We start from the raw sequence: 13359 nt of genomic DNA on the forward strand, positions 1-13359 counted from the left end.
ATTGACCTGATAATTTATTTCAATTTATGGTCAATCATTTTGCAAGTGTGTCCTTCCGTACAATACGTTTTTATTATCTTAATAATATTTTAGAAGAAGCTTCCTGTTCCTTCCTTTTTTCCAATTATTGGTGTGAAGCAGCCAGCCTTTCTAAACCAAAACAAAATTTAAGTCTTTTTTTATACATGCTTGTCTCAAAACTCACAATGAGAAAATCTAAGATAATTCTTATTTTTTTTCCTTAAATATATTTCTGATCTCTTATTTTAATTTTTTAAACATTTCTGTCATTGTAAATTTCAGTTTTTTTGGTATCTTTATTTCCCCATTCTTGTGATAATTTTTTAGTTCCATTCGTTTTTTTTCTTCATACATGGCGTTTTTTATTTCAATATTTATTTATAAAGGAAAAAGGAAATAAATGATTTCATATTTGATATTATATAATCTCCACTCTTTAACTTTAAAAGATAGGGTTGCCTAGAACAAATATCTCAATTTGTAACCAATCGTTAGTTGCAACTATAGATTTTGGCCTTATTTGAAAGGTTCTTAATTATAGTCAATGAATTTTATTTGACTAAGCTTATTGTGAACAAAACACGAAGCTTCTTAGAAATAATCTCATTATTATTATTATAATTTTCAAAACAAGAACTTTGTTCTCATATATCTCACTTCACAATAACCTCTGAAACCCTTTGCTGTTTTTTTTTTCTGGTTTGAAGCTAAGAGACATCCTTTCTGATCTACTGCAACATGGGTGAGTTCCACTTTCTACTTTTCATTTAATTTTGTTTAACTTAATATAAAATGTTGACAACTATTTGCTGACTTAGATGTTTCATGTTGATAACATTTTGCAGCAGCAAATATTAGGTGTGCACTTCTTCGATGTAGCGTTCTTGTTCGTACTAAGGCGGAACAGATGGTGTCCGAGGAAGTTAATGAAAAACAATATGTATCGAATAAGATTCGTGAAGTCTTTAAGGATGTTGGAAAAGAAATGTATAGGTTGGTTTCAAATCGACATCTTGTGCGACTAAAAGTTGAAGCAACTGATCGTAAAACTGATAAGGTCAGTGATGATGTTTTTGTGTGGCTAAAAGAAACAGACATAGTCATACAAGAGGTGGAGAATGTCACATTACAAGCAAGAAGAACACAGCAATGGAATCCGCTTATAAAATTGCTGAAAAAAATAACAACACTCAATATGAAAAGCGAGTTTGACCCGTTTTCATTTCCGATTCCAAGTTTAGAGCACTTCTCTTCAGGAAATATTGTTTGTTTTGAATCCAGAGAAAAGGCTTCAGATCAACTTTTAGCGGCGTTGCAAGACGATAATTGTTCGATGATTGGATTATACGGAAGGCAGGGATCCGGTAAAACAACATTGGTGAAAGCAATGGGCGAGAAAGGTAAGTTTTTGAAGATTTTTGATGAAGTTTTATTTGCCACAGTGTCCCAAAATGCAAATATTAGAACGATGCAAGAGGAAATTGCTGATTCGTTGGATATAAGCTTTGATAAAAACAGTGAAGCCGGAAGAGCAAGAAGAATATTCTCCACAATAGAAAGTATGAATCGTCCAATTCTAGTTATTTTTGATGATGTTCAAGTAAAATTTGATCCAGAAGATGTAGGTATTCCTTGTAATAGTAATCGATGCAAGATCCTTTTGACTACACGTGGTCGGGAATATTGTGATATGATGTACTCTCAAAGAAATATTCAACTTGATTCCTTATCTAAAGAAGAAGCTTGGACTTTGTTTGAAAAACATTCGGGCATTCATGACGAGGAGTGCTCCTCCTCGTTCGACTTATTGAATGTCGCACATGAAGTTGCTTTTGAGTGTGAAGGGATGCCTAAATTGATTAAAGATGTGGCATCTTCCTTGAGAAGTAAACCAATTGATGAATGGAAAGCATCGCTAGATAGTCTCAAACATTCAATGGCCAAATGGCAAATTTTTCTTAGTTTTAGAGGAGAAGATACGCGCTATGCTTTTACAGGTTCTCTTTATCAAGCTTTACGTCAAGGGGGATTCAAGACCTTTATGGATGATGGAGGATTGCAAACTGGAGACCAAATTTCACCATCTCTTCTAAATGCCATTGAAGCATCGAGGCTTTCGATTATTGTCTTATCTGAAAACTATGCAAATTCCACATGGTGTCTTGATGAACTTGTCAAGATTCTCGAGTGCAAGAAATTGAAGAATCAATTGGTTTGGCCAATATTTTACAAAGTGGATCCATCTGATATCAGACATATAAGAAAATGTTTTGGAAAAGACATGGCTCGACATGAAAATATATTTGGAATTGATTCCGAGAAAGTGCAAAAATGGAAGTCAGCTTTATTTGAAGTGAGCAATTTGTCTGGAATAGCTTATACAACCAGGTACGAATATGAATTTATTCAAACGATTGTAGAAAAGGCTAATCACATTAGAAGTCGTTTGCACGTACGAAACATATAAATATGGACATGAAGAATATGATAATCATGTTAAAAGCAGTTTTACATGGCAATGGTTTCTAATAGTGTTAGTTTAGGTAGGAATTAAAATAAAGGTAACAAATTCATGTTAACTACTCTTAAGGTACGGTATATGAATTCATGTTAACATAGTTGGTGTTGAAGAATTGATCCAATTTCATATGATATTTTTTCTCTTGTACCCTTTCCCTTTTTTTCTTGCAAGTTAATATATTAATTTGCTTCGTTATTAAAAATTAAATCTTAGGAGATGAGTATTTTCCCCTTGAATTTCAAGCTAAGTTTGTATTGGTATAAAAAAAAGACTTAAATTTTGTTTCGGTTTAGAAAGGCTTCTTCACATCAGCAGACCGGCCCTGTGGGTGTGCAAGGAGTGTCACCGCACCGGGCCTCCAATTTGTAAGGGCCTCAAAATTAAGAGTTGGGCTTAATGTAAATATGAAAATATTTGATATATAAGAGTGGCTCTGACTGTAAATATGTTATATATAATAGCTGAGTGGTTAAGCGCATATTTTTGAACTTGACGTATGTGGGTTCGATTCTTCTCTTCTTATATTTTCTATCTTAATAAAAAAAAAAAAAACACCACCACTTGGAATCCGCTGGGACACTCCCACATAGAAACCAAAAATATCGTTGGAATTAACTTAATTAACTTTTTTTTCTTTAATATTATATTAATATGTATATAGATTATTGACATAAATATCTTATATCCTATCCACAACTTAAAGATCTTTAAAATTTTAATTTTTTCAAATTTTATTTTAAATAATAACATTTTAACTATGATTAAATATTAAAGATTTATTATATGATTAATTCATTTGTTATCATTTTTTATACTAAAATATTATATAATATTATTGTAAAGTTGCATTACTTAATTTATTTTTTAATAACATTTGAAAAATTAAATAAATTTATTATTATATTTTTATATGAATTATTATTACATTGATGATAAATTAAGTTATTAGATTTAAAATATTTTAACTTATTTTAGCCAAACTTTTTTATTTTTTTTTACAAATTTAAATTTTCATTTTACTTTATTAACTATATATATATATATATATATATATATATATATATATATATATATATATATATATATATATATATATATATATATATATATATATATATATATATATATATATATATATATATATATATATATATATATATATATATATATATATATATATATATATATATATATATATATATATATATATATATATATATATATATATATATATATAGGCATGAGTAAGTATTATGGTCTGTAGTCGAATCCAATACAATATCTTAAAATTTTAAGAGTTTTATAGATGTATGAAAAAAATTTAAAATGCAAATTTTAAAATATTTATATTTTTCTATACATTAATAAATTTGATTTGTAATTGTGAGACCTTGAAAATTTATAATTTTACATTGTTAGTTATTTTGTTAACTAAACCCTTTGTTAGTAATATTATCGAAATTGTTTAAAGAATTATTTTCTTTCATTAAATAATATGAATATTTGTCTATATAATTAATTTTATTTTCAATTAAAATAAAATATAAATTTTTTAATTTAATATATTTTCATCTATTAAGGACCTAATTTTAAAATAAAATAGGACCTCTAAATTGTTTGGGACGGCCCTGCACATCAGTAATTGAAAAATAGGAAGGAACATGAAGCTTCCTATAAAATATTATTAAGATAACCAAAATAAGGAACAGGAAGCTTCCTATAAAACCTATTGTACGGAAGGACACACTTGCAAAATGATTAAACCATAAATTGTAATATCAAGTCAATTTTCTTATAGTCAATGAACAACTGTATAGATTTTGGCCTTAAGTTGGAAGGTTCTTATAGTCAATGAATTTATTTGAATCTGCCCTATGAAAAATCACTTCCTCTTCATCAACATTACTATTAATCTATTATTATTATTATTATTATTATTATTATTATTATTATTATGAATAATTGAATGATTGTCTCCTAATTATTTTATTTTTTATTTATAATAATTTGTATTTATTATATCGTTTATATGTTGTCCTATAAATAGGATCAGTCTCATTGTAGAAAAATGAACCGATAATACAGAATTGTTCTCATCTTTCTCTCTTCACTTTATAACATAGTATCAGCACAAAACTCTACCAAACTGTAAAAAAAAAAAAAAACATTGAAGTTTTAACTATTAGAAGTAATATTGATCATTTCTTTTATGATTTTTTTTATCTTATTAGTTTTGAATTTTGATATGATATTATATCTTATTAACTTATGAAGCATTCATGAGGGATAGCAAAAACATTTATATAGCTTCTGAAGAACTTATTAAGCATCCTGAAGGGTAGAGAAAAATTATTTATATAGTTCCTAAAAAACTTATTAACCATCCTTGAAGTATAGCAAAACAAATTATTTATATAGTTCTTGAAAATTTAACAAATATCTCTGAAGGATAGTAATGAGTTTGTTATATAGTTCCTGAAGAACATATGAAACATTCTAAAGGATCTAAAAATATTGAATTTCTTATATTGTTCCTGAAAAACATATAAAACATTCCTAAATGATCGAAATATACCTAAAGAAACAAAACCCTAAAATTAGAACAGCACAACTATCAAACCTACCATTAATTCAGCAGGTGTTGATTATTCAAAATCCAAACGGTGGATGTTGGTTCAAAAGGCGGCGAGAGTTTAAAACAGTTTAAAACAATTAGACCCAGATCTAAAATATAAAAAGTGAAGCTTTTCTTACCAAACCGCCGCGAATCTCCCCCTTTTTCGCTTGAGCCAACGCCATTAAACCTGAAACAACAAAAACTAAATCAAAATCTAAATCACCAAATCAAAATCATCAAAATAAACTGTAATAACAATTTATGGGTATGCATAAGAAGAAGATTTGTCATGTAAAATCAAATATTTGTGAGTAATAACAGAGGTTGACGACGAAGAACAAATACCATCGAAAACCGCTTCGTCTGAAAGTAGAAACCATCACATCAAATTGCCGAAACAGTTTGAAGAAGAAGCAGAATGATAGGATGGATGAGGAGAGAAAAATGAGGCCAAATTTTGTGATTATGGAAATTAGGGTTTATCGTAGAAAGAGAGATGAAGAAAGAGAAGAGAGAGATGAATCCAGATGGTGAGAAAAAGATAAGAGAATGATGGGAAAGGATGGAAGCAAAGCAGATAAAAATCAGTATAATAATACTTAGGGAAAAGGTATATGAAAAAGCAGATGAAAAGTTGAGAAAGAAATGTGATAGAAGGAAGTTTAGTTTGAGTAAAGAAAGAAGAAGCTATCCACGTGGATAGTGTTAGTGTTGAGTATTTGTAAAAAGGACAAAAATGTAATTGATAGAACATCAAATTTTCTTATATGATAGATTTTATGGCAAAGACATGGCTCAACATAAAAGCATATTTGGAACTGACTTAAGGAGAGTACAAAAGTGGAAGTGCGTAACTTATCTGGAAAGACTTATACAATCGGGTATGTAATATACTTATGAATACTTTATTTGTCAGTAGAGTTTGTGGGATTAATATGCGTCCTAGTTAATGGATTAATTGACTTAGGCACCATAGGAACAAATTTATCGATGGCTATTAAGATCCAGAACATGAGTTTTAGGTGATACTGGCCTCATAATATCCAAATAATCTGAACTCAACTCATCATCTACTTCAAATTCTTGAGAAATTTTCTTAATGTCAAAATTATTATGCGATTCTTGATTCCAAATAATTTTGTGATGAGCAATCATCTGATTCAACAATGAAATTAAAAATAAAAAAGAAAAAGATTACAAGTAGTTATCAACATCAAATAATAATGAAAGAGTATTAGAAGCTATATCTAAAACCCCTAAGAAAATTTAACTATAAAAAAATTAAATCAGATTAAAATAACAAAGAAATCTCTTTAATTATGAATAACACTAAAACTCTCGATGTTATCAATGAAATAATTAGTTTTTTTAAAATAATTAAGATTAAATATTATAAACAAAAATCAAGACTTCACAAAGAACAAAGAGTATAAAAAGTAAAAAATATTTGAAAAACCCATAAAAAAAACACAAAACAAATAACTACAACACAAAAATAAATCGCATGAACACTGAAAAAAATAAAAAGTTAAAACTTTCAAAAAGTAAATAAGAAGATTACAAGAGGAATCACTTATCGACTTTAGGGTGACTGGACGAGAAAAAATGTGTAAACAAAACTATAAGAACAAATGAAAATAAAATGTTGCGTGTTTTGAAAAATTGAAAAATAATATGTATAGCCGAAAGGAGGGGGATAAGGAAATAAGAAGAGAAAAAAAAAGGATAAATATGAATTTAATAATCTTTCCTAAAAAAAAGAGTTCTTCATTTGTATTTTGATACTATCATAGTGATTTTCTTTCCTATTTTGGTAGTCTTGAGAGTAGGTGATGTTGCATCAAATTGGGTTAACAATTGATTGTATTCTTTTATCTTCTGCAATTTAATTCTGCATAATTTCTATTTTGATAAAAGTGTTTTCTGTCGGCAGATGATGTTATAACATTTGTCCTAACATTGTGTTTTATGTTGAAACATCAGCCTTGACATCTGTATTGTAAGTGCCAGACTTTCAGAATCAAATAAATCCAAGATATTTAGAAGTGTTTCTCAATCCTCTATATAACTCTAAGGGTTTCCAACCTTTGAAGAACTCAAAGAAATTTATATCTTTACCTATCTAAGTTTTTAAATAGGATTCCTAATCATTCTCTTTGTCTTCAATTCTACAGTTCTGAAGGTTGTTTAGAAAATAACCATATACATACATATTTATAAATGTTAAAACCCAACGGATCTTTGACGGAGCCAAAACATAATCCATTAAATTTTAGAATAAAAATATCATAAATATATTATGTTATGGGCCAACCGGAAGACCCAGCAGGCCCAACCCAAAGGAAGCAGAAATTCGTCTAAACCGCCTGCGACATAGGCATACTGGAGGAGCATAAGAGATCCTAGGCCAATATACATCTAATGAATGCTCATATTTCACACCTCAAAGATAACGAGTGGTTACAACTGCTCCTCAATATAAATAGAAAGCGCGCTAGTCTCATGTATACAATTTCAATTTCAAATTGCATTCACTCTCTTTCTTCACATATTCATTTGAGCATGGGCGTGATAACCTTGCAGGCCAACTCATCCTTCACCATACATGAGGTTCAAGTCCATTATTGCTCATCGCAACCACTTTTCTTCGATCAATTCTGGTTCCATAACAAAATAATAGGGTCGTATGTAGGATTCATCTTTTGATTCTCGTGTTTTCCAAGATCAGACATTCTCACTTCAATTCATATATTTGAAGCTATTTCCACCTATCAAATCAAAACTCCTAAGATAAAACATCATATCCACTATCCTCAATATGTTCTAATAGCATATCATCTCTAATTTTTAGGTTTTTCAAGTTTATGATATCCAAATATCCTAAAGATGGTTAAATCTAAGGCCATTCAACCCACCTCTTTACACCAAATAGTTATTGTTGTTGTTGTCAGTCAAGCCGCAAGGAATCAGTCTCTTTATCATCCTCAAAGCAACATATGCCAAGCTATTATTAACACTCTGTTACATCTAAATATGCTTCAACCTCCTCAGGTAGTAGGATCTACTCCACATGTCCTACAAGGCGAGCCTTTGCTTAGCCCTTCAATCCCATCACCAGCCTCATGATCGAAAACATTGTCGAATTTCCAGTTGTTGTAGGCTAACCTCAGAGTACAAGACGTTATTGAGTTGGTGAACACTATGTATAACATAGTTCATCAACATAACTCACATGCGATAGAAGAAAGATTGATTTGTCAAGAAGAAAGTTTACACAACGCGCCTCCGAAGGAGAACATCATGCAAGAAGTCGCTTCCATAAGAAGTTGGACTATCGTTCTTGAGTCGGTCTCATCTCAGAAGACGATGCTCCAAAATCCTCTAACCACTGGAAAAAAATGCGTCAAACGCCTCCTCAAAGCCCCGCGGGAGACTTAGGTAGCCATGTTCCTCCTCAAGAGCAGGTAGAGAGACCATCGACGAAGTCATTGGAGAACCCTTCCAAACTGAAAAAGTATGATGAGAAATGAGATCATGGTAAAGCACGCTAATGGATCCAAATTAATCAGACGACCTCAGTAAAGTCTTTTAGGAGTTGATAGAAGATGAATTTATGAACAACACTTATGAGGAGTTGTTGATATCAATGTTCGAGTAGGGATGACAATTTGGATGTACTAACAGGCCTAAATAAAGAACATTGGTAGATCAAAGTCGTGAAAAAATGAATATTCAATTTTCAATTACTACTTCTTTGAAAATCCAATATACACGTATGCTACATTTCGACAAAGGTTACAAATGCATAGACATGTGTCTCTTTGATTTGAAACCACCTTTGAAAATCACAATGATTATTTTCAAATAAAGATCGATGCAACTAGTCAAATGAGGTTTTTTTATCGTTACAAAAATGCACACATGATGACATTGGAGACGACTATGTTAAAATTAGTGAAAGCACCATAAATGAGTGCTTAGCGAGATTCGTAAAGAGGGTGAATAGATATTTGGTTATGAGTATATGAGAAGGCCTATATTTTCGTATTATCGATTTAAACAATAACATTAACATTATAAATTAATCCAACATATTTAACATATTTTGAAATAACAAACTCCCACAATAAAATGTAAAACTAATAGAACTTCATATAATATATAGGTTATCATCTGAAAAATAATATTTGTCCAGACCATTCCGATGTTGAATTATTTATTAGAGAAAAGAGAATTATTTTCTCAACATCAAGAACCAGAAAAAAGAATGATATCAAACAGATGTTTTGAGTGCTCAAATCTCTCGATTTGTGATTACATATGGCTTAATACGTGTTTGGCATGTAGAAACCTTTAAACATACATTATATACATCCATCATATTACACCATACAATTGTTGAAGACGACCAACTCGCCTATGAAAGTAATTTTGATCACCCTTGTGATAACGTGAATTTTTAATGAACCTCATCCAAGTATGACAACAAGATTAAGAAAAACAGTAAGTCTTCGTGAACAATATTTTCGATAACAATTTTAAAAAATGTAGTAGAATATATTTGAGAACATTTTCAATTATGCATTTAAAAAAAAATATAAGGGTGAGTTTTGATCAATTCAAATAAAAAAAGCATGGGTGTTCTAGAAAAGGGTAATCTCGTAATTAGATATCATTTCACCTAATGAAGTTGACCTGTGGCTTCCACGCGCCTTTAAGCACACAATCTCTGAATTTTTCAATTTGAGACTTTCTTTCTTCTCTATCTATTTTCCCCGATTCACTTCAATTTCCTCCCAAATTTCCCGTAAAATCAAAGTTCATTTGCGAAGGAAAGAAAAGCGAGAGAAAGAAAAATGCACGATTTCTGTTTCACGATTCCTTACGGATTGGCATTAGTCGGTGGAGGATTGTTCGGTTTCATCCAAAAAGGAAGCACCGCTTCACTCGCCGGAGGTGTCGGCACCGGTTTGGTTCTCATCCTCGCCGGTTATCTCAGTCTCAGTGCCTTCGGAAAGCGGAAGAACTCGTTCCTTGCTCTCGCTATTGAGATCCGTATGTTTTATTTATTTTTATTTCGTTTTTGTTATTACTAATAGTTTTTTCATGATGATTGATGTTGTTTTGATTCTTGATTCTGAATTTAGAACTTGTTGTAATGATATATATATCATGATTTGATGATATTGTTGTATGAATCACGACAACACTGATTGATAGATTATAATAATTTGAAAAAATAATAAATTAAACATAATCACAATCACAGAAGTGTAGTATATATGAAATTGGCACGGATATACTTTTTTCAGAGGTGTTGGTGTTACGTAGTTTTGCTCAAGCACGGTATGGGAAACACGGTATCAACACTGACACGTTGGCACCGTAATAATTTGAAAAAAACGAATAAATAATTACTAGTGTTAGTGTCGGTTTTGGACACCGGCGCCCACAGGAATGCACTTTTTTAAAGGCGCTCACAGGAATGCACTTTTTTAAAGAGGTGTTGGTGTTATTGAGATTTTACTTCATTTTTAGGTATTGTTTATACTTTTTTTTTTTGGCTTTATACCACCGGTATTGTTTATATTTTTCCAAAGTAATTTTTCTTAGTTCTAAGTTGTGTCTTGGGAAACATTTTTAGGTACTTTGTGGATTTTTTTTTTTTATTTGAATTGGTTCCTTACATATTGTGTCTGAATATTTGGATTGGAATTTCATCAATGCATTAAAATAAGGTTTGACTTCTACTTTTATGAAGTTTGATCGCGTAAAGGCTTCTGTGATTTCAGTCTATATTGGTGTTACGACCCTGATTATGGTTGTCGTGGTGTGAATTAACCTTTTTATCATAAAAAGGGTGAATAACAGTATCGGTATCAGTACCTTCCGAATTCCGATATTGTTTTGTCGTGACCTTTTTTAAAATAATTTAAAACGCTAGTCATACCAATGATTGTGTAAGCTTTATTTTGCTTCATTTTTAGGTATTGTTCATATTTTTTCGAAGTAATTTTTCTCAGTTCTAATTTGTGTCTTGCAAAACAGTTTGTGCAGGCGCACTAACTTGGATCATGGGGCAGAGATACTTGCTAACATCAAAGATTATGCCAGCTGGTATTATTGCAGGACTAAGGTAATTAAAAAGGATTGATTATACTTTGATTTATTTTTGTAGGGATTAAATTTTAAGTTATACAAGATTTTATTATTGGATAATTTGTTGTCTTGTAGATCATAAATTGATGAACTTTTCTCTTATGAAGAATTAATGCATTCACTGATGTGATTTTGTTCTTTTTACTATTTATTTTCTAATTAATGAAGGATTCACCATTCCATTTATTCAGAATAAAAGGAAAACTGTAGTTTGCCATCATCCCTTAGGAGAAAAATTGAATATAATGTTGGCTATGGATATGACTTAAATAGAATTTGTACAGTTTTGGCAGTTATTGTGCCAAACAAACTGGTTTTATGGGTTGAGTTCAGTGTTTTTTATGGTAGATGGCGGTCCATGGCGGAGAGCCGCCGCTTTGTGGCGCTGTTATAGTGGATTATGGCGGTAAAACCTGCAATATCGGCCTATATTTATCAATATGGCGAGCCTAAAAATGTATATCCGCCATAGCACCGCCATGGCCGCTTTTTGATAATACTGGTTGAGTTAGATTTAAAATCTAATACACTGTCTGAACTTATTTCTAAATGTGTTGTTGGATCACTTGAATTATCTAAGCACTCGACACAATAGCCCTAATCAAAGTTTGAACATCTTAGCTATACATTTTTGTCCAAAATCTATGAAGCGTGACCTTGTTTAGCGCAAGTTCTTTTCGATTTGTTTTAATATCTTGTTGGTTTGAAGATCTATATATTGTTTTCTAAATATGACTTCAGGAATCAAGCTCCATTTTTTTGTTTGCTAGTCTTAATAGCTTTATTAACTTAATACATGCATTTTTTTGACATTTATATATTTTTGGTTGTTTGATATTTCTAAACTACTGCTGGCGAGATGTGCATTGGTTGCACTTCCTAAGAAATGCATTGTATTGTTTTTGTATCTGGAGTTAAATACTGTTGTGTTTTCTTTTCCTGCAGCGGCGTCATGACTCTGTTTTATATCTTCAAACTAGCAACTGGTGGCAATCATATACCTGCTAAGGCTGACTGATAAAAAAGTGATTCATCATATTACTATAATTCATATATGTTGAGTGACCTACATGATTTAGATGGTTGTACTTAGTGATTTCAAAGTTTCGAACAGATAGTTGTCGTTGTTGTATGTAGAGAATTGGGTTTTTCTTTCCTTTTTTTTTTTCATTGGGATCTTCCTGAATGCAAAATAGACTGGTTGTTACATTATTCACAAATTCGATGAAAATTACTAATGAAATGTATTATGATTTATGACCCATTACATGATTATTTGCAAATTTCCATTTCCTTGTGTGATTCTACCTTTTATTTGAAATCTGACAAATTATTGTATACATTTAGGTTTTGTGCACATCTTCAATGTTTTAGACAGAAGTGTTCTTTAATTTTGAAGTGTTGTAATTTCGCAAATCATAGTTGAGTTAGGATGCCTTGGTATGTTGTGTTGCTTTTGAATTATTTATTTGTTTTAAAAAATTAATTTAATTGAAATACACAGTATAAAGAAAATTTTACATTATCACTAAATCATAGTCGTTTTATTTTTGTAAATGTTTTTTTAATCACATATAAAGTATCACTTTATTAATATTTTGAAGTACTGACTGTGTAAAATATTTTGAAGTGACAATGGATAACAATTATTCTCTTTAATAATTTGTATTATAGTTCATTTATCAATATGTAATATCTTATTATGGAAATACTTTCTTTTATTTTAAAATTTTGCATAAAAATATTATTTTAATTTTTGAATAAAATGATTTGAGACTTATAAAATGAATAATTGTGATGAAAATAATTTGGTTTATGCCGGTGAGAAAAACCATAAGATCAAAATAAGAAAAAATAAAGAAAGTAGAATAATAATACTTATGTCTTTCAGAATAAATTGGTGGGTATTTATAAGAATCAAATGAGGGTATTTATATTAGTATAAATATTACTATTACACTAAGTAAATAATTGGTATTACTATTTATCTTTGACAAATTATGCATCATCAATAATTTGTCATTGTTATATTAAATAAGAA

At 30.1% G+C, this 13359-nt stretch overlaps 1 protein-coding gene across 3 annotated transcripts; it reads left to right on the plus strand.

Moving 5' to 3' along the window:
- Nucleotides 1-604: 604 nt before the first annotated feature.
- Nucleotides 605-12607, plus strand: LOC131615815 (protein FATTY ACID EXPORT 6-like). Of its 3 annotated transcripts, none has more exons than XM_058886977.1 (4): nt 605-763; nt 867-2409; nt 11208-11295; nt 12264-12607. In XM_058886977.1, the coding sequence occupies exons 1-4, from the start codon at nt 760-762 to the stop codon at nt 12324-12326; spliced, it is 1698 nt and encodes a 565-aa protein (XP_058742960.1). In that variant the 5' UTR covers nt 605-759; the 3' UTR covers nt 12327-12607. The 3 variants fall into 3 exon arrangements, with proteins under 3 accessions (XP_058742960.1, XP_058742961.1, XP_058742962.1); XM_058886978.1 differs by having other exon boundaries at nt 616-763; nt 870-2409; XM_058886979.1 differs by lacking the exons at nt 605-763; nt 867-2409 and adding an exon at nt 9785-10214.
- Nucleotides 12608-13359: the final 752 nt, after the last annotated feature.

This window comes from Vicia villosa, linkage group LG7, assembly GCF_029867415.1.
Source record: "Vicia villosa cultivar HV-30 ecotype Madison, WI linkage group LG7, Vvil1.0, whole genome shotgun sequence".
In the NCBI taxonomy this organism is placed as follows: domain Eukaryota; kingdom Viridiplantae; phylum Streptophyta; class Magnoliopsida; order Fabales; family Fabaceae; genus Vicia; species Vicia villosa.